The sequence below is a fragment of the Aquila chrysaetos genome, chromosome 22 (assembly GCF_900496995.4).
Source record: "Aquila chrysaetos chrysaetos chromosome 22, bAquChr1.4, whole genome shotgun sequence".
Taxonomy (NCBI): Eukaryota; Metazoa; Chordata; class Aves; order Accipitriformes; family Accipitridae; genus Aquila; species Aquila chrysaetos.
The window spans coordinates 20,246,817-20,268,788 of record NC_044025.1 but is presented as its reverse complement, the minus strand read 5'-3'; the positions used below and the strand labels follow the sequence as shown (position 1 = coordinate 20,268,788).

General features: G+C 41.1%; 1 protein-coding gene across 4 annotated transcripts in view; it reads right to left on the bottom strand.

Annotated features, from left to right (window-relative positions):
* The window catches only part of LOC115334041 (solute carrier family 22 member 5-like), a 30,903-nt gene that overhangs the window by 4,843 nt on the left and 4,088 nt on the right, over positions 1-21,972 (bottom strand). For 2 of the 4 annotated variants that reach the window (XM_029997772.2, XM_029997771.2), the window contains exons 2-9: positions 16,071-16,174; positions 13,213-13,367; positions 11,736-11,907; positions 10,559-10,685; positions 6,099-6,199; positions 2,634-2,848; positions 1,212-1,394; positions 606-741 (exon numbers count right to left, since the gene is read on the bottom strand). In XM_029997772.2, the coding sequence (XP_029853632.1) occupies positions 606-741; positions 1,212-1,394; positions 2,634-2,848; positions 6,099-6,199; positions 10,559-10,685; positions 11,736-11,907; positions 13,213-13,367; positions 16,071-16,174 (1,193 nt within the window). Of the gene's footprint in view, positions 1-605; positions 742-1,211; positions 1,395-1,553; positions 2,478-2,623; positions 2,849-6,098; positions 6,200-10,558; positions 10,686-11,735; positions 11,908-13,212; positions 13,368-16,070; positions 16,175-21,972 lie in introns of those variants that run through there. The other 2 variants (XR_005931109.1, XM_041119292.1) reach the window with 2 other exon arrangements.

Genomic DNA, 21,972 nt, shown 5'->3' with positions numbered 1-21,972 from the left:
AAAAAAAGGAAAAGAAAAGAAAGAAAAAAGAAAGTAACTTAAAAAAAATAGATGAGAGAACAGAGAAAAAAAATCTTTGCTATCCTGAGCCCTACTTGACATTACAGCCTCCTAATTTTAATATCGTGTTGACTTCAGTTGGACAGGTCCCTTTCTTACACCAGGTGTACGCTTATGTGCCATCTTCAGTCAGAGCTGTGGCAAAGGCCTAACGCTCTCAATGCCTTTTTAGGTCAGCTGAACTAAATTGGAAGAGTTCAGCCCTTCACCAGTACTTATATGACTTTCAGAACCTAGAAAGACAGATTATAACCCACAAAAGTGTCCCTATACCTTTATAAAGCAATACACTTTTACAAATGCATTCCTCATATGTACTTTTATTCAGTCCTCAGAGTAAAATGATAAATTTGGAGCCGAGAGATGTACATAAGAACATACACACTTGGGAAGAAGGACCAGGATTCGAGCCAAGCTCTTCTATCTTACACAGAGCACTAACTACACTACTGAAACCAGCCCCTCCCTCTGGCAATACCTAGGCGAGTCCACTCCTCTTCTCAGAATAGAGAACAGATGTGTTAAGACCAGAAGGTGACACTTACCCTTTCACCAACAGCATTTGCTCAATTGTGTCCGGAAGAGGCATACCATAGCTTTCTGGCAGAAATAAAGTCAGAATTCCTGATAGCACAGTCAGACTCCCCATCAGGATGTAAGGCAGGAATCGATCATAGGCACCTAGCAGAATTTAAAAAAAAAAAAATAAAAAAGCTAGCATCAGCTCTAAGTCTCTGATAACGTTTGTACCTAGGTACAGGGCTTTATCTGTGCAAGATTATGCTTGCAGTAAAAACCAAACCACTCGCTGCCTGGCATTGAAAGCGTATGTTGTTGTAAACATGGTTTTAGGAACTCAAGAGACTGGGAAACAATAGCTATAAGAGCTGTCCCTATTGAGTCTGCGAGATTGTGAGGCTTCAGAGCACCTCTTCAACTGGGCACAAAACACAATTTCTCTACGTTATGACCACTCCTCAGAGATGTTGAGACCCCATTTTTACCTGCAGTTTCACAAGACACCTGGACGTGGAAACAGAGACCAGTAGAAAAGCCCAACGACCCACAGAGGCAGGACACTGATCTGGGTAAAAAGCATTGCTTTCCAACCACCAGCATCTCCCCGCACACGCACAGACTAGTTAACTTACCGAGGTAAACGAAGTAAGGTGAGAGGATACTGCCCAGTCTAGAGGCCATGGAACTTGCTCCAACGCCCATATTTCTCACTACTGTTGGGTAGAGCTCAGCCGTGTAAACATAAACCATTGAAAAGGCAGATGTGATCCCGAATTTCCCTAACATCACCAGTAGAATAGATAGTGCACGAATATCTGAAATTAAAACACAGTAAAGACTTCAATAAAGCTCTGACAATTCATGGTATCTCTTAATTCCATTGTGTTTGTGTAACTCCTGCCTAATTAATTCCAATATCTGGTGTCTTTTTGACCTGTGCATGTCTACAAGCATGGGCAACTTTTTTTTTTTAGATTACTAGGACTCAACATTTTCATTTCCTCTTGAGCATGGGGCTTCCTGTCAAGCAAAAAACAAGGAGAACAGAACAAGAACTGAAGAGGTCCTCTCAGATTTCAGCAGTCAGGTCTCTGCTATTGCAAACAATGCCATATATCCCTTTTTAATACAGCAAAGAAAGTTAAACATTTGAAACAAGTTATTTTTGGTTTCCTGCTTTGGTTTCTCATTAACATTCCTAGCTAAAAGTCAATAATTTAATTGTAGGAACCTGGATTGACTTTAACTGGGACAGTTAGATGTGAAAATCAGAACAGATTGTATCAGTGTCCAATTGACTCAAAGGACAGGAGGAAAAAAAAAAAAAAAGAGAATGCAACATATATTATCTGTATAAAATATGCAAGGCAGTTCTTGCACATTCTCTTTTGTTTATTCTTTGATTTGTAAACAAGTGCTAAGCAACACCACCATCCCCCCCATCATATTCAGTAACGAGTGCATAACCCTATTAATCTAACTGGCCTAAAGATACATATGGTTTGATATCCAGTAAGTGTTATTTTGTCCTTTTTTCCAGTTGCCAAACATTATTTTAACTGTCAGCACTAACTCAGTACAAGCATCTTTGCTTATCAAAAATGCTTCCACAATGACTCCCTTGAATATAACTGTTTAAACAAGCCATAAAGAGACAGTCATTGACAGCTGTTTGGGAAGTAAGTTCTGCAGCCTCTTAGTAAGCTCCACTTACCAAATTCTGGTTGGTCTAGTCCTTGTTTTTCACTTGGCCCTTACAAGGGCACCTTGTCAGGGATGTAAATTAAAGGCAAAACTGGACTACAATGCTAATCCCAAAAGATCACAAAGTCAATGATCCACCTTTAAAAAAAATGCATCTGAATTGACATGCTGTGTGAGCTCCTTGTGCAGCAGCACTGAGAACCAAGGAAAAGGGGCAAAGATAGAAAATTAATAGAAAATAATAGACTAATATTTAGTCCCCTCACGACACTTTTCCTCCACATCTGCCCAGTGCATAGTACCGCACTTCACCTATCATACATATTTGAGATCAACTAACGATTCCATACGTGAAGGCACCAGCTGAATGAAGAGAAGAACACAGCCTCCCAAGAATAACGCAGCAGCCATTGAATACCGTCGAGGGAGATTTCGGAGCAGCAGCCAGGAAATAACGTAGGCTGGAACTTCAATCACTGCTGAGAGGAAGCAGTTCACATAGACGTCTCCATGCAAGTTAGGCGTGTCAAGAGAAAGTCCAAAATAACCAACAGAGATTATCATCCTGAAAGAAGCAGAATAACAGGATCAGACAAATTTCTCTTCTTCCTGAGGTTGCAACGAACCTCTTCTACATCTCTGTTAAGCACAGAAATCACTATGTAAGGTAAATTCAGCATCTGCCAGATTCGTTCACCTCTGAAGCCGCTAAAGTGCTGACTTCAGAAACAGCAAGATAACAATTAACAGTGCTGATGCTTTTTATCTTTCAAGTTGCTCTTGAATTTAAAATAAATATATATTTTAAAAAAATTAATAATACCCTATTCAGCATTAACACAATGAGGTAACACCAGAGCTGTTTCTAGCCTTGCTGAAGCACAGGCCTACGAGCCCACGGTCATAGGTGCTGGATGGTCCTGCAGCTAGAGTTCATCCCACTTTTCTGATGCCATTGCATAACTTTGCAACTGTCCATCCCACTCTTGTTCAGACCTTGCAAGAAAGCTCCGAGTCTTTGTCACTTTTAGACAACTCATTTGTCTCTGCTAGTCATGCTGATGAAGAGGGGCGGACTACTTCTCATGTATGCCTCCATATTTCAGGTCACCCCTGGGAGGTAAGTGATGATCATCCACAATGCAGTGATACAGCAGTTCCTACCACTAGCAGTTACAGCCTTAGCTTTAAAGTTTGGACTACTGAATTTTAGTGCTGCTGAAGCCTACAGTAGCTTTTCATCATGTTTACCAGGGAGTTCTGGGTGGAGAACATTGTTTCTGAGTCATTACCCTCCATGCTTTGCGTATAAGGTCAGAGAGGAGGAGTATGGCATCCTGGCAGACCCGAACAATCCGGGATTTTCTCTGCCATGCCCCAAGCTGGCTGGGCAGCATCCAAGTCACATCTGCATGGCTCGGTGCCTGGGTTGGTCAGTGCAGCAGGACAGAGCTCGGTGGCTGGGAATGCTGCCATCTTAATTGTGTCGCTGCCAGACAAGAGCTGGCTTCCACACGATCGAGGGAAACACACAACTGGCCTCAGAGACAAATCCTGTCATGCTTGGGAGATGCTGGGAAGAGAAGGTTACGCTTCACCAACAAGTAACACATGGTAAACAAGGAAATAAGGGGCATTGGATCAGGATGTGTCCAGGTGCAACAGTGAGGCACTGAGCACTCAGCACTTCATCTCCTTCAGCATCTATGTTATAACAGAACCTGGAGCAAAATCACTGCACAGGACAAAGTGGATCACTGACAAAAGATTGGCTCTTCCTCCTCCTCACTTCACATGGGAAGAGCCTTCACCGTCCAATTGCTTAAAATAAGTTACCTAGTGTACCTGAGGAAGTATGAAGTCACACAGCTGAGGGTAACCCCCCGCTGCTGTGTGTGCCCTGCCAGCTAAAGCTGTTCTTCTCAAAAGTAGTAATGCAGTGTCTTCCACGATACCGTGCAATACGCCCAGCCCTGTGCTCCTAGGAGTTATTTTTATATACAATAAACTGTGCTTGCTGGAACTCACTTTCAGTAGCAGTTTGCCTTAGCTTATCTCATTGGTAAACACTGATACAGTTATACATTTTCTAGGAAAACTTTAGGGGTATTTACACATCCCAGGGTGACGAGAAGCCCAACTTCCTCTTCCATGATGCAAAACCAGCAAAGGGATTAGTTTAAAGTCCTGCTACTTACTCAAAATTAACAAAACACTCAGCAATATGTAGAAGTGATATATTGCTATCTGCAACCATCCTCTTTTACAGAGCTTCTTTTAGGAGATCTTTCAATTCATAACGCAGAATATGACATCAGTATACTATGGGTTGGAAAACATTGCTGTGAGTCAGCACAAAATGCTTTATATTTTGGGAAATTAATTAAAAGGAGGTTAGGCAACTGACATGCAAGGTAAAAATAGTGGAAAAATTGCCCAAATCAACTGAATACTTTTCTGCAAGAGGAGGTAAGATTGTATAAGTCAGTTGCACATGTTTGACTCTTCCTGCCTATTGTAAAACTTCATTTATCATGTGGTAAAAAGCCCTCCAGCAGCCCTTCAGCATATGGAATGGATTACATACTGCCACATCACTCTGTTTCTCTCAGATGCTTTGTCGTACCAGAAATGCTGTTCAAACAGGTTTTGCATTTGATTTCTACAACCACACGCAAAATTGGCTGTGCCTAGGAATTCGCTACTGATCTACTCCATGCAGATTAGAGGTAGGGCAGTCTCAATTCTCTAGCTCGCTTCCAATTAAAGGTGAGAGTCAGGAATTGGACTTGGAGGCAAGACAGCAGTATATGGAAACTGTATTGAAATTTTGCAAAGAACCAACATTACTTTTCTTTTTTGAGCTGTTTTCTGCTCAAGTTCCTTTCTCAGTGTATTTGTAGCGCTGTGTTTGGTGACAGGCAAGGGAATCTGGCTCAAATATTAGCCAAGTCATCCCTTGACCCAAAAAGCCACATCAGCTTGTATGCACTGGCAGCTCAGTGGACTCAACTCCAAGGCTTTGCCTCACTAAAGCACAGGAACATTGTTCAAAAAGGCAGCAAACAGACTTAGTTAGCTTCAAAGCACTTGAAGGACCTTCTTGCTTAGGACACTGTAGGTACATGCACTAATTAAACCTCACTTTTGCAGCCTCTGGCAGGCTCTAAGTTACTCTGTCCATTTTCTCTCTTCTGAGCCATTACAGCCTCATTGAGATTTCCAGTAAAGGAAAATGACAACCATTTAATCAAATTGAGCATAAAGTATGGCTTCAGCTAGTGCAAAACCAAGCTGAAGATGGCAGGTGGACAGTAGCTAGCAGGAAAGTCTAGGGAAATCTCAGGTTACAACTTCAAAGGCAGCTTTATCCCTTTCAGAGACAATACAAAAGAGATGAGAAGAGTCACCCCATAAGTCAAGCACACTGTGTTCAGACCCCTGGGCAGTATTCCTCCAACTAGGAGACAGGGCATGACTCATTCCTCTTAAAAGACTTTGTTACAGTCAGATGAGGATTCCCCAAGGCCCAGTATCAGGCAGGATTCCCATGCATCATTGCCAGCTGATCTGATTCTTGCTCACTTCAGGGTATGCCTGACTGTTTCAGAAAGAAATAACAATCCAGATGTGTTTCTAGACCATTACTGAAATTAAGAACCCACATAACCAGAATTTTGTTGCTTCAGCCGGCAGGTCATGGGTTTTGAGCTGGTTTTGTCTGTATCTCTTCAGAATACCTTAGTGTTCAAAGAACAGTTTTTAATTGCTTTGCTGCTTTTGTGCTTACATACTCCTGAACCACACTTGCTTACCAAAGAATCACTGACATAATTGTGATAGTTAGGATATTTCGAGTTTTCATTAGATCCAAAATGGTGTACGTCTGTTGCTTCTGGGAATTCAAATCTTGCAGCTGGAAACAAACAAACCAACCAATCATGTGAATATTAACTTCCTGCAAGCAGAATTATTGTGAACATAAGTCCCCCCCAACTTATACATCAGTATTTTGATATGCTGCAGAGCTGAAACAGGTGCCTCGCTTTTAACCAAACACGTATAAGCCAGAAGAGCCAACTACCTGTGAAAGTAGTTGCTCCTCCCTAATTTAAAGTCACTTAAAATTTAGGCTGAAATTAGTAATCATTTTCTTTGCCTGCAGCTTCAAAAAGCAACTGCTTATTGTTATTTTTATACTTGAATTATAAAGTGACAGCATTAATTCACGATTTGTATGTCACTACTGGCAGAGTTCTTATGTCCAGTTTTGAGCAGTACACCTTGAGGATCATGCAAGCCGACTGCACCCAGGCAAGAAGAGAACAACAAGGATGATGAGACATTTGAAAAACATGATCTGTAAAAATAGAGGGTTTATTTAGCCTAAGGGACAGAAGACCAAGGGCATCTTAAAAGACCAAGAATGGTCTTCAAAGACCAGCACAAAAAGTGATAAACTGTCCTCTATGTCCACTGCAGACAAGGCAAGAAGTAACAAGGTTAAACTGCAGCAGGGCAGATTTAGTAAATGACTCCTCATGCTGGACCTAACGGTAATGAATTTAAATTGAGACAAACTGGCTAATGAGCTGAAGAGTCCCCATCATTATGTTTTTGAGATCTGCTAATAATATAAGCAAAAAGACAACAAACTTCTTTCCCCATGAAACTTTCCAGCTCCTCAAAATAAAACCACTTCCATGTAAACAATGCAAAGATACTCATCCTTGAAGCATGCAAACAAGTTTTGTGCTTGGTAAAATCATAAAAAAGGAAAGAATTTAAGTTTGGGTTTTTTTTATTTTAGGACTTTAATTTAGACCCCTAGCAAGGAGTAACAAGGAAGAGACTTTTCGAAATATGTAAAAGGTGATTTAAGAGGACAAGTTCCATTGATTAAAACTATCAATTCTGATAAAGCAACACCATAAGGCTGAAGAACCACAGTTTTCTAGACATGTCTTATTTTTGTTATTGCAAAAGATGGTATGTTTTCAGGATTTATCACAGGTTACTTATTCATCAATTTACTGGTATTTTAGCAGTCTTACAGTAAGAACATCAACAAGACTTTGATCTTACAATCTTCCATAGAGTCTTTTTTTCTGTTAGGACATTTTACATCTATCCGAATTTGCGAATCTGTGAACAGTTAGAAATCTAATCAAGAAACAAACAGGCATCCACCTTAGCAGCTCAAAATTATCAAATGAAAAAACAGTTATACTGAAATATTTTTTATTTTGACACTTCTTGAATTGTAAGCTGCCAAGACACCTCACAATATTTAAGTGAACGCTACCTCTTTCCACAAGTAGAAGAACCACTTTTGCCTGACAGACCTAAATTATGTGCAAGCAAAATAAGCTGTATACAAAGATTACTTCTTCCCTTGATTTTTTTAAGTCAGTGTGACCTGAGAACGTCAAATTAAATTTTAGTATGCTTAAAGACTGAATGCCTTTTGTTGGCACTGCATACTCCTTCATGGTATGTGCAAATGGTTATCAATAAAAGTAAACTATGACTGTAGCTTCAAAATAGTGCAATTACTCAGTACTATAAACTTTTCTGACCCCTTTCCACCTGGTGGAATATACCATCCTCTACTCTACAGTAGTTCAACTTACAATACTTTTTTCCCTTAAAACATCAGGCTGGTCCAGCAGAAGTAGTTGGATGTTTTGCAGGACACAATACATCAATAAAGAGACAAAAGCAACCACTAGTTTAACTTAATTCCTCATCAACCTCTCTTCCTATTCAGTTCGTGATGTTTCTTTTGGCGAGCTAGTTGCTGAACACTGATTTGGGGCCCTTAACTCTTGTTCAACTCAAATTACACATTATCTCCTCAATGTCTTGTAAACTGCATCAGAGCTAATGGGAACATGGAGTTTATGTAACCCCTGCAGTCAGGTGAAAATTCTTTGAGTGATATTTCATTCTGAAGACCTGGAGGATAAAATAGTGGTCTGATGCTTGTGCAAACTTCAGTGTATTTGCTTTCATAAATCTTTATTTTCTACAAAAGGCAAACAGTTCTTTACATTTGATAGCTTTCACTCCGCCTGAAGCCAAACCTCCCACCACACAAACTGCAGTCTGCTTTACAGCTCACAGCCCTTTCTCATAAATCACATGATCTTTCCTAAGTACTCTCCAGTTTTGCCACTATTTGTTGCCAAGAAACCAGCAAACAGGAAACAAAAAAAGGAGAAAAATCAAACAAACCACAAAACAAAACCAGGAACAGTAAAATTCAGAGTCACAGCTGATGAGAAAAAGGGACCCTGCCTTTTAGGAGCTGGATAAGCAGACAACATAATCCTTAACAGGACAGGCTAGACCAAGAAGCTATGAGAAGGGCAGGGAGGGTAAAATGATGATTTGAAATTAAACCTATCATCCAAACATTTCTATCCCCCCCCCCCCCCCCCCCCCCCGGGATAATTCAGCCAACCAGGCCCTATGTGTGCTCTGCAGCTTTGTTTGCGACTAGTCACCTGCTGGATCCTAACTGTTTTTGAAATCTCTGAAGCCTAAATATTGCAGGTGCTGCTCTCCACCTGCACAGGTTTGAAGAATACTCTAAACATAAGCTCAGGTTGCTCGACCATCCAGAACTCATGTTCCAAATGCACGATGGCTAAGGGCCAGCCGGATTTCTGAGAACCTCTCTGCAGTGTAAACATGCTTCCTAAAAACTCAAGAGCGGCTGTGAGCCTTTGCTTTATAGTTCTTCAGAAAGCAGACAAAAGAACAGCATAAACAGACCACTGACGAAGAAAAGTTTTGCACAGGTTTTTTGGTCACAGCATTACTTTTACTTTAAACAGTAAAAAGATGGACAGGAGTTCTGCATTTAAACAGTGCCTGTTCATCGAGCTCATTTTCCTTTGAGTGTCAGAATGTTAATCTGTGTTTCTGAAAGTTGACGTGCAATGATTTATCTGTAAATAAGCACTGGGTACTCCAGCCCACCCTGCTGCAGAAGTCAGCCTCTCCCCTTGTCCAGCATTCCCTGGGGCAACATCCCTACTCCTGCCCCTGCCTTCCGCTGCTTCATAATCCAGCCCCATTCAGAGATGGCAAACATCAATATTTCTTTCTAAGAACGGGACATAGAGGATTCCAGGGACAGTGACCTTAAGCAGATGTTGGAGCCAGAGCCTATTTTCTGCTCTCCTGCTGCAGTGCTGGCAATGAGTGAGTTTTCATGCATGAGAAGGAAGGAGAAAAAAAAAGAAAAAAAAAATCATGTTCTAATGAAAATCCAGGGAAAAAGCTATCATAAGCAGGCCTGGGTTTTCCTGGCATTCTCACTCAGTTCCAGCAAGACCAGGATGTTGCACTATCTACAAATAAGTCTGGGCAAACAGGTTGGTTTGCACCTCAACTAACTCCAACCCAAGTGAAGCTGTTTCAACCCCAATAGCAAACACACTACAGTTTAATGGCTAACCATTTTCCTTAGCCTCCTACAGAGGCCTTGTAAAGCAAGCGAGTACCCCAGGGATTTTCAATGACAAGACTATGTCAACTGTCAAGCAGAACACAATTGGGCAACTGCCCAGACAGATTCTACAGATCTGCCTAAAGAGGTGCCCATTCTCCTGGATTATGCAAACAGTTTGTCTGTCTGACTTTTGGAGGTCATGTTTGAATGAGTGTGGAACTGCTTCTCCACCTAAAGGTCACCAAACAGCTCAGACAAAGGCGAGATACCTAGAGGCAACAAGAATGCATTGGAAGAAATAGATGGGGAAGAAAAGATACTGCTAGGTACTCCACCCTAAAGGGACTCAAGTTTTATTTTCCTTAACATGGAGTAGAACTTGGAGTTGAATGTGGAGTTGAACTAGAATAACATTATTTCCATTGCCACTGGCCAGGATTATTCCTATGTTAGGCTTTTATAGAACTATATTAGACTGCGCAAGCATTTAGATCACAAAGCAACAGGTACCTCAAATTTGTTATCTTCCCCCAAAAACTAGAGTATATGAGGAAAAAGGTGGCTGCAAACTGGATCAAAAAAACGTTTGCATTAGAATGCATGTTGGCATTCCCATGGGAATGGGACAGCAAGGGCTTTGCAAATCTAATGAAGCGGGGAAAGGATATTCTGCTTTTCAGGAAAAGGATGACCTTTTACCCATTTGAGAAGTACATAATACACTGCAGGCACAATTCATGTATCTGGAAATTAATCACTTTACATGGTCATTAATAGGTCCAGCAAACAACTGGACTGCTAAATGAATCCTACCTCACTAGGGTCAAGTATTACATCTGGGGCTGTAATGCCATTAGTTTTTGCAGCCTTTCGGATGATGTCTTCTGCCTCTTGAAATCTTCCCTGGGAGATCAGCCATCGTGGAGATTCTGGAATGACCCTGCAGAAAAAGTTCAGAATAATGAGCCTGCACTTCCACAGAAAGCAGTGCTGCAGGCACTAATACACATTGTTTCAGGCACGAAGAGCTCAAAACTTGCCATATCTTGCAAAAATTAGAGCAATGACTACAGAAATCAGATTTACAAGAGCAGACTAGCATACTGAACAAGAACAGACTAAAACGCACTTGTGGGTTTTAGAAGTACTAATGAAGTAAGCAATGACTCAGAAAAAAGAGTAACCAAAACCTTCAAAGTATGGGAAAATAGTTTAATTAAGAAATTCAGAAATGTGAACATATAAGCAGCATGCTGTACATTAAGAGGCATATCCTTAGAAAATAACACATATAAAATTAGTAACTGTAAATAATGTCATATAAGGGCAAGTCAGAAAGTAGAATTCGCCCGAGTCATTCAACTTCATAAGAAACTGGAATAATGTCATATAAAGGCAAGTCAGAAAGTAGAATTTGCCTGAGTCATTCAGCTTTGTAAGAAACTGGATGGAATCACAAACATAAATGCTAGTCTAAGTGAAGAAACACCACCACCATGTGGACTATTTAAACTTTACATGCCACCTAAAAGTAGTATTTCATTATGGAAGAAAACAAGAGTCTCACACATGTGCAAATACTGTTTTGTAGCTTGTCATATCTGTGTCGCCCTAGCATTGCGCAGCTTTCTGAAACGACTGTTTTCTCATTCTGCACTTAGTTCAGGCCTACTCTTAAAAGTTCATGGATTTCAGCTGGTGCAGAAGGATGAGTTTTACTGACTTTTTTTTTTCTTTGCATGCGCATCACTTGATTTCATAGAAGCCTACAGAAAATGAAGAATAGGCTTTTCAGGCATGAGTCAGATCACCCACAAAGCTATGGACTTGTAACTAAACAGCTGGGCATAGTAAAGGACACAACATCCATTCTTTACCTGCCCATTCCTGAATTTCATTGGTAAAGGCTGATTGGCTTGGAGTCTGGATCTTAAAAATCTGCAGACAGGACCTTCTAAAGACTAAAGTCTTTTAACTTAGTTATACTCACCACCAGAGTGGGATGCAGAGGAGCCCAGGTAAAGTAAGCGCCAGCAGCAGCATCCGCCAGTCTCTGATGAAGTAAGCAAACAGTGGCAGCAACATGTAGCCAAATGCGTAAAATATGCAAACGCCTAGCGTGCAGAATAGCACACGGATTGATTTGCCAAGAATTTCTGTGCCTGTTCAAAACAGCAGAGTGAAGATTAGTATTTTAACTTAATAGCAACCAAGTAACTTACCAAAATTACCTCTAACAATTGGCTTGGAAATATACTACACTGGATAGTTACAGTATATAGTGCGCTCTGCCACCCAGTTTTAGAGGCACCACAAATCTGCTTCATGCAGTGACCCTGCATTAATCCAGCTAACTATATGTATAAAAGGAAGAGAACCAGGCCATACAGTATTTCTGTAGCTCGAAGTAGCTAATACTTCTATAATTTTATCTTCTTAGAATCTCACATTTCACTTGATGAGCTAAAACCGCCTGACATACTATAAAAATATTCACAACAGTTAACCTCAGCTTGATCTCTATAAGGTCCTCTCCAGCTTATGGAGACCAGCTTCTTTAAAGGATAATTCAGAGATGCCTACATTAGGTTCCTGACCAGTATCACCTTCTAAAAGATTATTTCGCTATTAGCCAAAAAACCTCGCAGTCTTTCGATGTGCACATGTGGAGTTCCTGTTGGGTCACTAACAAAGGCCAGGCTATTGGCAGTGGAATTAAACACACGAACAGGGTCAATGCTTCCCTTTGAAATGCTTTGGGACCTGCAAATTAAGAGACAGAAAAAGAAATATAATCTTCCTCGTTTCCACGGAAATCAAAGAAGATTGCAGCAGGATGTCTGCAGTGAGGTTTGCTAAACACTGCTTTCACAGCTGCACTGGCCTTCTTTGGCCCAAAAGGAACTTCTTGCCAACATTTGGTACTTTGGACAGTGAGATCACTGTAAATAACATTAATAATTTTTAGATAATCTCAGATTCATAAGGTAATTCACATTCCCATGACCAAATATGGTCTTAGTTAAATATAAAGTATACAAAGCACGAATCATTATGCCATTTAATTTTTACTATAGGCTGTTTAAAGGAGACTTTATAATGCTTACTCTATTTTTTTTCTTTTGCAAGTTTTTAAATCAAATAGCAATTTAGGCCCCAAAACGGACAACAGAAATCCCTGAAAAATCATGTCTTACATGCCTTATCTCTCCAACTAGAAGATGGACTTTGTTTCGAATAATTGATTTCTGTTTTTTTGCCTTTTTAGGATTGTAAGCCACAGAATTAATTCAGATTGCACCTCTATCAACTGGAAACTTCCAAGGAGAGGACGAGTTATCCATGTGTGACGAGGACAAAACAAATTGTTGCTTGGCAAAACAAAGCAACCCTAAGCCAGTACCAAAAAGGAGCAGAAAAAGCACAAGACTAAACAACACATACTGTGCCCAGTAGGACTTTCATACCAAGAACAAATGCTGCCACGTAGTTAGATATTTGTCCCATGCCGACCAGCACAAAGAACACTGAAAACATCTCCCAGCTGGTAGAGAAGACCTGTATGAAGCTGAAGCCAGTCTGCATTGCCAGAGTTGCAAACAGCACATTCTTCCTGCCAAACCTTCCATGGACAGATTAAAGAAGAAGGAGGGGGGGAAAAAAAAAAAAGATGATTATACAACAGCATGAGTTACATGTTCAGAAACAGAAAAATAAGATTACTCATGTGCATACTTAGGAAGATACAAAATATCTGGAAAAAGCAGAGGTTCAGGAAATGTGACACAGGCACAACTATTCTAAATACATTAAAAAAATCCACTGTTGAAGAGAAAATAATATGCCAAGGGCTGCTAGTTAAGTTGCCTTTAAGTATGTGCTGGAACACTATTCCTTTCTTACTAATAGGATGAGCAGGGAGACAAATCATCGGGAGCAAATTATTTACAACGCAAGAGTATTAGATGCTCATTCTCCTCTAAGGAGCACACAGTTCATGACACTGATCAGCGTGTTAAAAAAAGAAAAAGAAAAAGAAGGAAAGCTTCTGAAAGAGTGGTAAAACTCAAGTTTGTAAGATGCTATTATCAGTAAGTGATCCCATGCTGCAATCTTCATTCCACTTGGTAAAAAAAAATGAACCAATTTAAGGGATTCTAGCAATTTTGTTGACGAAGTATTAAAAAAATAAAAGAACAGAAATTTAAACTAAACCCAACCCATCACACTGTTATAAGAGTCAGTGCCGATGTCCCAGCCTGGGCAGTCCCACACCACCAGCAGACTTTGCAGCCTGTGACAGGACATCTGCTGAGCGCAGGTGCACATAACCACGCTCCGAAGTTAGACTTGACCAGGAGGTCTACAGTTGGTCTTGACCAGGAGGTCTACAGTTGGTGCCACGAGTCTCAGGTAGATCACAACACGTTAAGAACAGGTTGTTACTTGAACTGCAAAACATTTTGTCAATCTCAGTGCGGCGCCTGGCCAGGCACAGGGCTCAGGCTCTCTGCAGGACTTTCTGTACCAGATGAGCAGATGGCGATGGCAAAACACCGCAGGCAGCCTTGCTGGAGCAGTCTCCTCGGGGGGCTGCTGGATGCACTGGGTCTCTTGACCAGGAGCTAGCTGCTGTTCAGTGGCTATGCGGAAAACTGGATGAGCTGCACTCATGAGCTCCTTGACCACACTTGGTGAGGATCTGTGTCACCAAGCGAAGGAGCTGAAGGAGGAGACTCCCGTGATTGTGAAGGTGGGAAGCTCGTAGCTTCTGGCACCAGAACAGCTCCTGCTTCACCTGCTGGTTAGTCGCCATGGAAGACGCTTGGCATCCTCATAGCAGACAAGGGGCTGGGAGCTGTTTTGAACAAACCACCCGAGCCCTGCAGCAGCACCAGGATGAAGTGGTGGGAGACTCCCCATGGCAAAGTGGGGAAATCACCCCTCACATGGGAGGGCAGCTGGAAGGCATGGAGCTCTGCCTGGGATGGATGACGAGCCAGCTCAGAGCTTAGGGATTAGGAGGTGGACCAACGCCGTCACCGCTGTGGGTGTCCACTGTGGACCACCTGATCAGAAAGAAGCAAACGAGGCCTTCTTCAGACAACCACAGGAAGCCTTGCGTTCAAAGGCACTGGCCATCGTGGGGGACTTCAACCACCCCAATACCTCTTGGAAGGACAAGACCCAGGAGGTTTCTGAGGTGCATCAATGACAACTTCCTAATGCAGGTGACTGAGGAGCCAACAAAGGGAGACACTGCTGAACCTCAAGCTTGCAAACAAGGGAGAACTGTTTCGGGACGTAAAGGTCAGCAGCACCCATGGCTGCTGGCTGCACGATGGTGAAGTGCAGGATTGGGAGGGGAGGAACAAGGCAGAAGGCAGGATCACCGGGAGAGCAAACACTAGACTGATCAGGGATCTGCTTGGAAAAATCCCACGACATACAGCTCTGGAGAGAAGTCCAGGAGAGATGGTTGATTTTCAAGGATTACTGCCTCCAAGCTCAAAACTGGTCCAACCTGATGAGCAGGAAACCAAGCAAAGGCCCTGAACAATGCTAGAAGATTTGTGGCATAGGGATTATGTTTCAAAGAAATAGAAACTCTACAAGTAAATCCACAAATTAGAGGACCACATACTGTTCTCTGGGAATCAGGAAGACGGCATACAATGCATTGTACAGCAAATCCCAGGAAGAGAATCAGAAAAACTGAGCTTTAAAAAAACCAAACAATCAACTGTCAACATTGCAAAAATTAATGGTGTTTTCCTTTTTTTTTAATGTTTGTACTGATAAACAAGAAAGCCTTGCTTCTCTGGAGTAGAGCTGAACAGCATTCATGCTTTGCGGCTTCCACAAATGCAGATCATTGGACTTAGATGCTGGATTTGATGATGAGGAAGAGAAGCTATGGGTGTTTATAAAAAAAGTATTTTAAATTTGACCTCAAAAAAAGGAAAACAAGCCTCAGGGCTCTATGTGAACATAGTCCAAAGTAATTAGAAGAGAACGTCATTGATCTGATTTTTCCAGATGAAACTTATCTCCTACACCTGTTTTCTGGCATAAAAGGTTTGCTCCAGAAGTGATTTAGCTGAAAAAAATAAACAGATAAAGGTAAAACCCACTAACAATCTTTTTAACATTCTGTTCTAGTTCAGGACATTTACTCTATACACTCTGTGTACATTCAGATTAGACAGTCACAGAACAAAGACATGTCAGTAGTTGCAGAAAGACACTTATAGGAAAATTCACATACAAGAATTGCTTACAAAACAGCATCAAAGAGCCAGCAGCTCTGGTGTATATACTTTACTTGTCTGAGAGCTGTCCTGATAAGAAAGATCCGAGCAGGACGCCCACAAAGAACAGGGAGGTGCTCAGGGGTCCCTTCCAGTCGTCATCACATACGAGATTCCACTGCAGGGAGAGAGAACATGAAAGTCTTCTAATAAACAGGATTTCCCCTCCCTCCTAAACATCTTGGCTCAGCCCAGATGAAAATGTGGAGGTTTTCTGTCCAAAGGGTACAAGAGAAAGGAATAACTAACCTACTGCACAGATGCAGCTCCATGAAAATAATGGGAAGGGACGCTGGGCAGCAGAGGGCAAATGCCACCGACCCTGAGCCATCTCGGCAGCGATGCAGCTGAGGCCCCACCACTACCTTCAGTTGTGACCCGTGTGGCTTTCTTTACACAGGTGATGGCTGTGGTGTTTCTCCTACACATATATGAGTGACAGCAACTAATAATTTCATAATGCGCTTGCTTCAGCTCCCTTGCAAAGGCTCTGCAGCCCCTTAAACTGCTCCAGTTCTGCTGGTTTTTGAAGGAGTGAGAATAGACTCCAAACTTGATTTCCCTGCATATGGCAAAGTTTGTCATTAAAAATTCACATTTCTAATTTATGAGAAATTGAATCACAGAAACAAAAATATATATAAAAAAAAGCGCCTCTTCCTTTATTACATTTTAATACGGTTTCTAGAGAGACTGGAGACTGCTCACTCCTCACTGGGAACCTAACTAATGGCAATTATAATCTTTGGAATACAAATTGAAATATATACAAAACAAACCAAGATTTCCAAAATGAAAACAAAAAAGAGGAAGAAAACAAGATAATTACTAAATCTAGACTGCAGTAGTTTCCAATATCCTACCCATTTCAGTCCGATGTTTTGAAAATAACATTCATGTTATTTTTGTATCTATACCAACAGCTATTATTGAAAGAGTCTTAATTTTATTTTGATCATTGGTGGGGAAAAAAGTGCGTAAATATTAGAAGAAAGAACAAAACCCAGCAGGGATGCCTCGTCCCTCACCTCACTGCTATGCTGTGACTGGAGGAGTTCCCAGAGCTCTCCTCGTCCTGCCGTGCTACCCAGCAAGCTGCTGGCAGAGGGCAGGAGGTGCTGCAGCCCCACAGGAGAGGAATTTGGAGGCAACTAATGCTTCTGATGTGAGGCCAAAACCCTCCTGAGCTCAGTTATTCCTCCCACAGGGCCTCTTCTGATGTTTTAGCGATGGAAACTTTTAGTTTTCAATCTGTATTAAAAAGGTTGAAATGAAATTAAAATATTCACCCTGACCCCAATAATTAATCCCCTTGCCCCCCAGTTACAAATAATTAAGTATAGAGTGTTTTCCTCTTTTTTTTTTTTTTTTTTAATTTGTACTGGAACACCCTGTAAGATCTGCCCCTGCAGCTGCTGCATGTCCCAGCTCCCCATCCACCTCGTCCGTGGTCCCACGCATGGGAATGTCAGCGTTTTGCTTTGTCTGCCAGCCCAGTCTCCTTAGCATTAAGCCTTTGACTCCAGGAATCTCACGGCCCTCAGTCCGTTAACAGTTCACGCTACAGTTATATCCTAGTGTATGTTTTAAGGTTGAAAGATCACTAAAAACCATGCACTGAATGAACAACACTGACAATGGTCTTCCACTCCCAGATGTCCGTGGCAAAACTCAACTGAGCCACCACTTATTTCATGGAAGAGCATCCAGTTTTGAATTAGAACTGGAAGTTCTTCTAGAGGTGAATGATGCTCATTCATACAGGGTGCACTTTCGTCGGCGTTTATGTAACTTTAGCTGCCAATACTTACGCTACCTTATGAATTCAGCTCATCATTATTATTTCTTTAAGGTCATGGGAGCAAACGAAATGCACATTTTCCCAATTTGTAACTGTATTCAAGTAATTTCTTAACCTCTCCTTTGATAAATCTGATTGTGGTTTTATGTCTGAAAAAATCTCTCCTCATGTCAAACTTCATAACCTTCAACGTTGTTCTTGCACTTACACACTTTTATGGCTTTTCCAGCCTCACACCACCTGAAGCACAGGCACCAGCACGCAATACAATGCTCCAATAAATCCTACCACACCATCAATTACGCATTATTACAGAAGTCCCCTTCAGAATTGTGACCTTCTAATGTGCTAACATTTACACCACTCAAGTAAGGGATTTAACTTACTATAGTTATCAATATCATTTGGATTAAAAACTGTAATTAAAATTTATAATGAATATTTACTCAACAAAAGCTGTACTTCATTATAGATTAAAGAAAGTTTGAGCAATTCTGTGACAACCACAGAGGCTAATCCAGCCAGGAAGCTTCAGCAAAATGCATCTGGCAACTTGGAAATACGAAGCAAATGATCGTTATCAAATTTATATAGGCCAAAGGTTTCAGTGGTTATCATATGTCTTCATATGATGACACTTATCAGGAAAACAAATACCACAAATACAAATCCTGCATTAATAAAGTCTTGCTTACTCACAAAGAATCATCTTCCTATCAGCTACTGGAGCCAGATATCTTCAATAAGAGAAATAAAATCTAACTAGCCAAACATCTAGCTCAGTGATTTATAGTCTAACATTACTAAGTCATTATTTTCCAGCTGATCACCCTGTGCTTTTGCGTTAGCTGTCTCCTTTCATCTATTTTACACCCTGTACTTTGGCACGAGGCTGCGCAACACTTGGCTTTCCAGACACTGGCATGCTTGTGCCCAGTAACAAACATTTTCTTCAGACCACTGAGGTAGAGACGTTGCTTGGAAAAGTTCATGGTATTAAAACGTTTTGCGCTCTTCTGCCAAAAGCTTCTTGCATTGGCAGGTGGAAACGTATCAGTCCTTATAATGTGGCAATGATTACCAGCTTGTTTTTCTGTCCGCTCTATTAAAGCAATGCTAGGAGCTGTTATGCTGAAGATCACTTGAACCAGGCACCAAAGTGAACTTCAATATCAAATTTCCAAGAGAAAACTACCTTGGTTGTGCAATACCAGTTAATTACAGACTCCACAGATGTACAACAATCAGAACCAAGGGGTTTTAAGGTCTGTTACCCCTTACTCTGGCAAATAAATGCTGAAGTCTTCAACTTTTTAATGACTCACCAACAAGGTCTACTACATTGCCTGTTAGTCATGGTGGCATCAGTCTTCCAGAACCGTTCTGCAACCAGACCCCTCCCTCAACTGTATGTTGCCCAAGAAGTCACCGAAGCATCACTGTTAGAAGACCAGCATCGCAAAGACCAAGTGTCCCAGGAGTAGTTACTGATTGAAGTCTGCTGCTGGCAGTGCTGTTTGGACACAGTATACCGTGACCCAGTGCTCTAAAATCATGTGCTATTTTGACTTCTTAGTATCCTTTGAGTTAGCCTGCTAGCTGTAACGGCCTTTGCCCCAGTGAATGAGATAAGGTTAACCTCAGCAAGGTATCGGGGCTCCAAACAGGAGAAAAACATTTCAGCTTTGTTTCAAACAGCAGCCGCTGACGTTGTGAAGCACTGAGCTCCTAAACACTGGTACCAATGCTCAAGGCACAGCACAGAGCATTCTCACTCAATTTTATTATAACTTTAGAAGAAGGCATCCTTCTGTTGGAGTTTAAACTTATCTTCTTACTCAGACAGCTTGCAGATACTTTGGGCTATAGCTACTTCCCAAACAATTCATCAGGTTGGGGTGATGTCTTCCATCAGCAGCCTCACATCTAATAGCAATAATCACTTACGCATCAGAGGCAAGTTGCATGGTGAGATATGCACCTCTGTAACGGATCCCTGGCTGATACCAGCCACTGGTGAGGACAGGTGGAGAGAGGGCACGGGGAAAAGATGACAGGCTATGGAGACGGCCAGAAAATGTGAACAGCTTGGGGGAGAAGGTGGGGGGACACCACAAGGGAGAGGGACTGAAGCAGTTGCTTCTCAAGGACAGGTTTGGGGCCAGAGTATGAAACAGTCCTAGGTAGTTAGAGTCATCACTTAAGCATCTCTTTAGGAGAGCACTTCCCAAGTTCTGCTTCATCTCTTGCATGGCAAGTCAGCTACCTCGAACCACATCTCCAAATCCCTTTCTATAAGACAAGCCCAGTTACAAAACTGAGAAGAACAAAAAAACCTAAACTACTCCCTCAGATCTCCTCCTTCCCTCAAACAGAAGACGCTCCCCAGCCACATTTTATTAGCTTCCAGCCTTTTGTCACAATACAACCTGAACAAGAAGTATTATTGCAGGTTTAGCTAGAATTACATTAAGCAGCATACGTAGAGGTGTGTCAGTCTTGCTAGACTTGTATTTCCTGTATTCTATTTTACCCCTTCCCAATATTAAACTAAACATTAATATAACACCTCTATCCAAAAAGAAAACTACCCCACAATTTTCATACAAACTGCAATCACAATGAAGTGCAGACTTCAAGATGAAATATTTGAATTCTTTAAACTGCAGACGGTGGAACAACCTTCAAAGCATAAAACAACTAAAACTGCAAGGCAAGTTTAGGAAGACAGGATGCCACAAGTCCAGCTGAAAATACTGCCATACCACAAGTAAAAAATACCATTCCTCTAAGTTCTCTAAGCACTGCAAAACCTTAAGGGGTAAAGACCAATTCCCTGTGTACAGGCTCTGCATCCACTGCACTTGCAGAATACCACCTGCCTCGAAAGGAGAGCTGGCACTTCATGAATTACTAACAGTAAATGCTGCAATGGCTCTCATCCAGACACCGATGCAGATCCCTTATCCTGCTTCACTTTCACTACAATTATATCATCTTGTAAGAGATGACAAAACAGGAAATAACAAAATTCTAGATGCTAATGACAAGATGCCTACCCTATTTAAGCATACAATTTGTCCAATATTATCAATGCATTATAACATGGAAATTGCAAGTCTAATTACAGGGGAGCTCTTAAAAACATCAGAAGTTCTTGCAATACAGCATCACAGCAAACAAATATATACCACCACCAAATATACACCAAGTATGTTTGGAAAGTTATAGAAGTAGTTGCAAGGCCACGAACAATATAATTTAGGACCTCACTTGAAAAAAGCATGTTTCTCAGATTATAGAGAACTGTTCTACTGCAAGAGCACTCACACCTCCCTAATACCAACACTAGAACCCTAAACAAGTATGAACTATGACAAATACAAAAACTTCCAAGAGCCTTACTCTGTTACACGCCTGTTATATAAGGAAAAGCCTTATAGGAAAAGGAATTTTTACAGCTACAATATATCATGTCCTCCCACTCCTTTATTTATTTATTTTTTAAACTGTTTTCCTTTCTTGCCGAGAATAACACGCATGATTGAAAAATGAAGTGGGATAGTCCCATGTGCTAATATTTTCTTTTTAAAATCAACATGTTAGCAAGAATTTTTGAAGCTAATCCAATATCTTGTACTCTCTCCTACCACTTGCTTCTCTCTGCAAGTGGAGGCAGGTTCTTCAAAAAAATCTCACAGTCTCACAACTGAGTACTTATGAATCTGGTCTTGTTCATACCCATATAAATATTCTCTGCTTACTTGAGAGCTATGAGTGTTATTAAACACCCTTTCCTCTGACAACACATTTGTGTATTCCAAATACTTAGAAGTTCTAAATGTTACATCAAAGCTTATTATCCAAATGTAAACAGAAGTCTGTATTTACAAAATACACATTCTGCTCAATTTCTCCCCTTGTAGTTGTTTTAAACTTGCACAGAACAGGAAGGGAAGCGCCAAATAGTTTAAAATTCTAGTGCAGAAACTTAACTCTCCCCCACACATCACATTTTTGATATAGCTGAAGAAAAAGGAAACAGGGCACTGACATCAGAAACTGAGAAACATGAGCTGAGTTTTAAAAGTAAAGACAGCATAATCGGAACATTA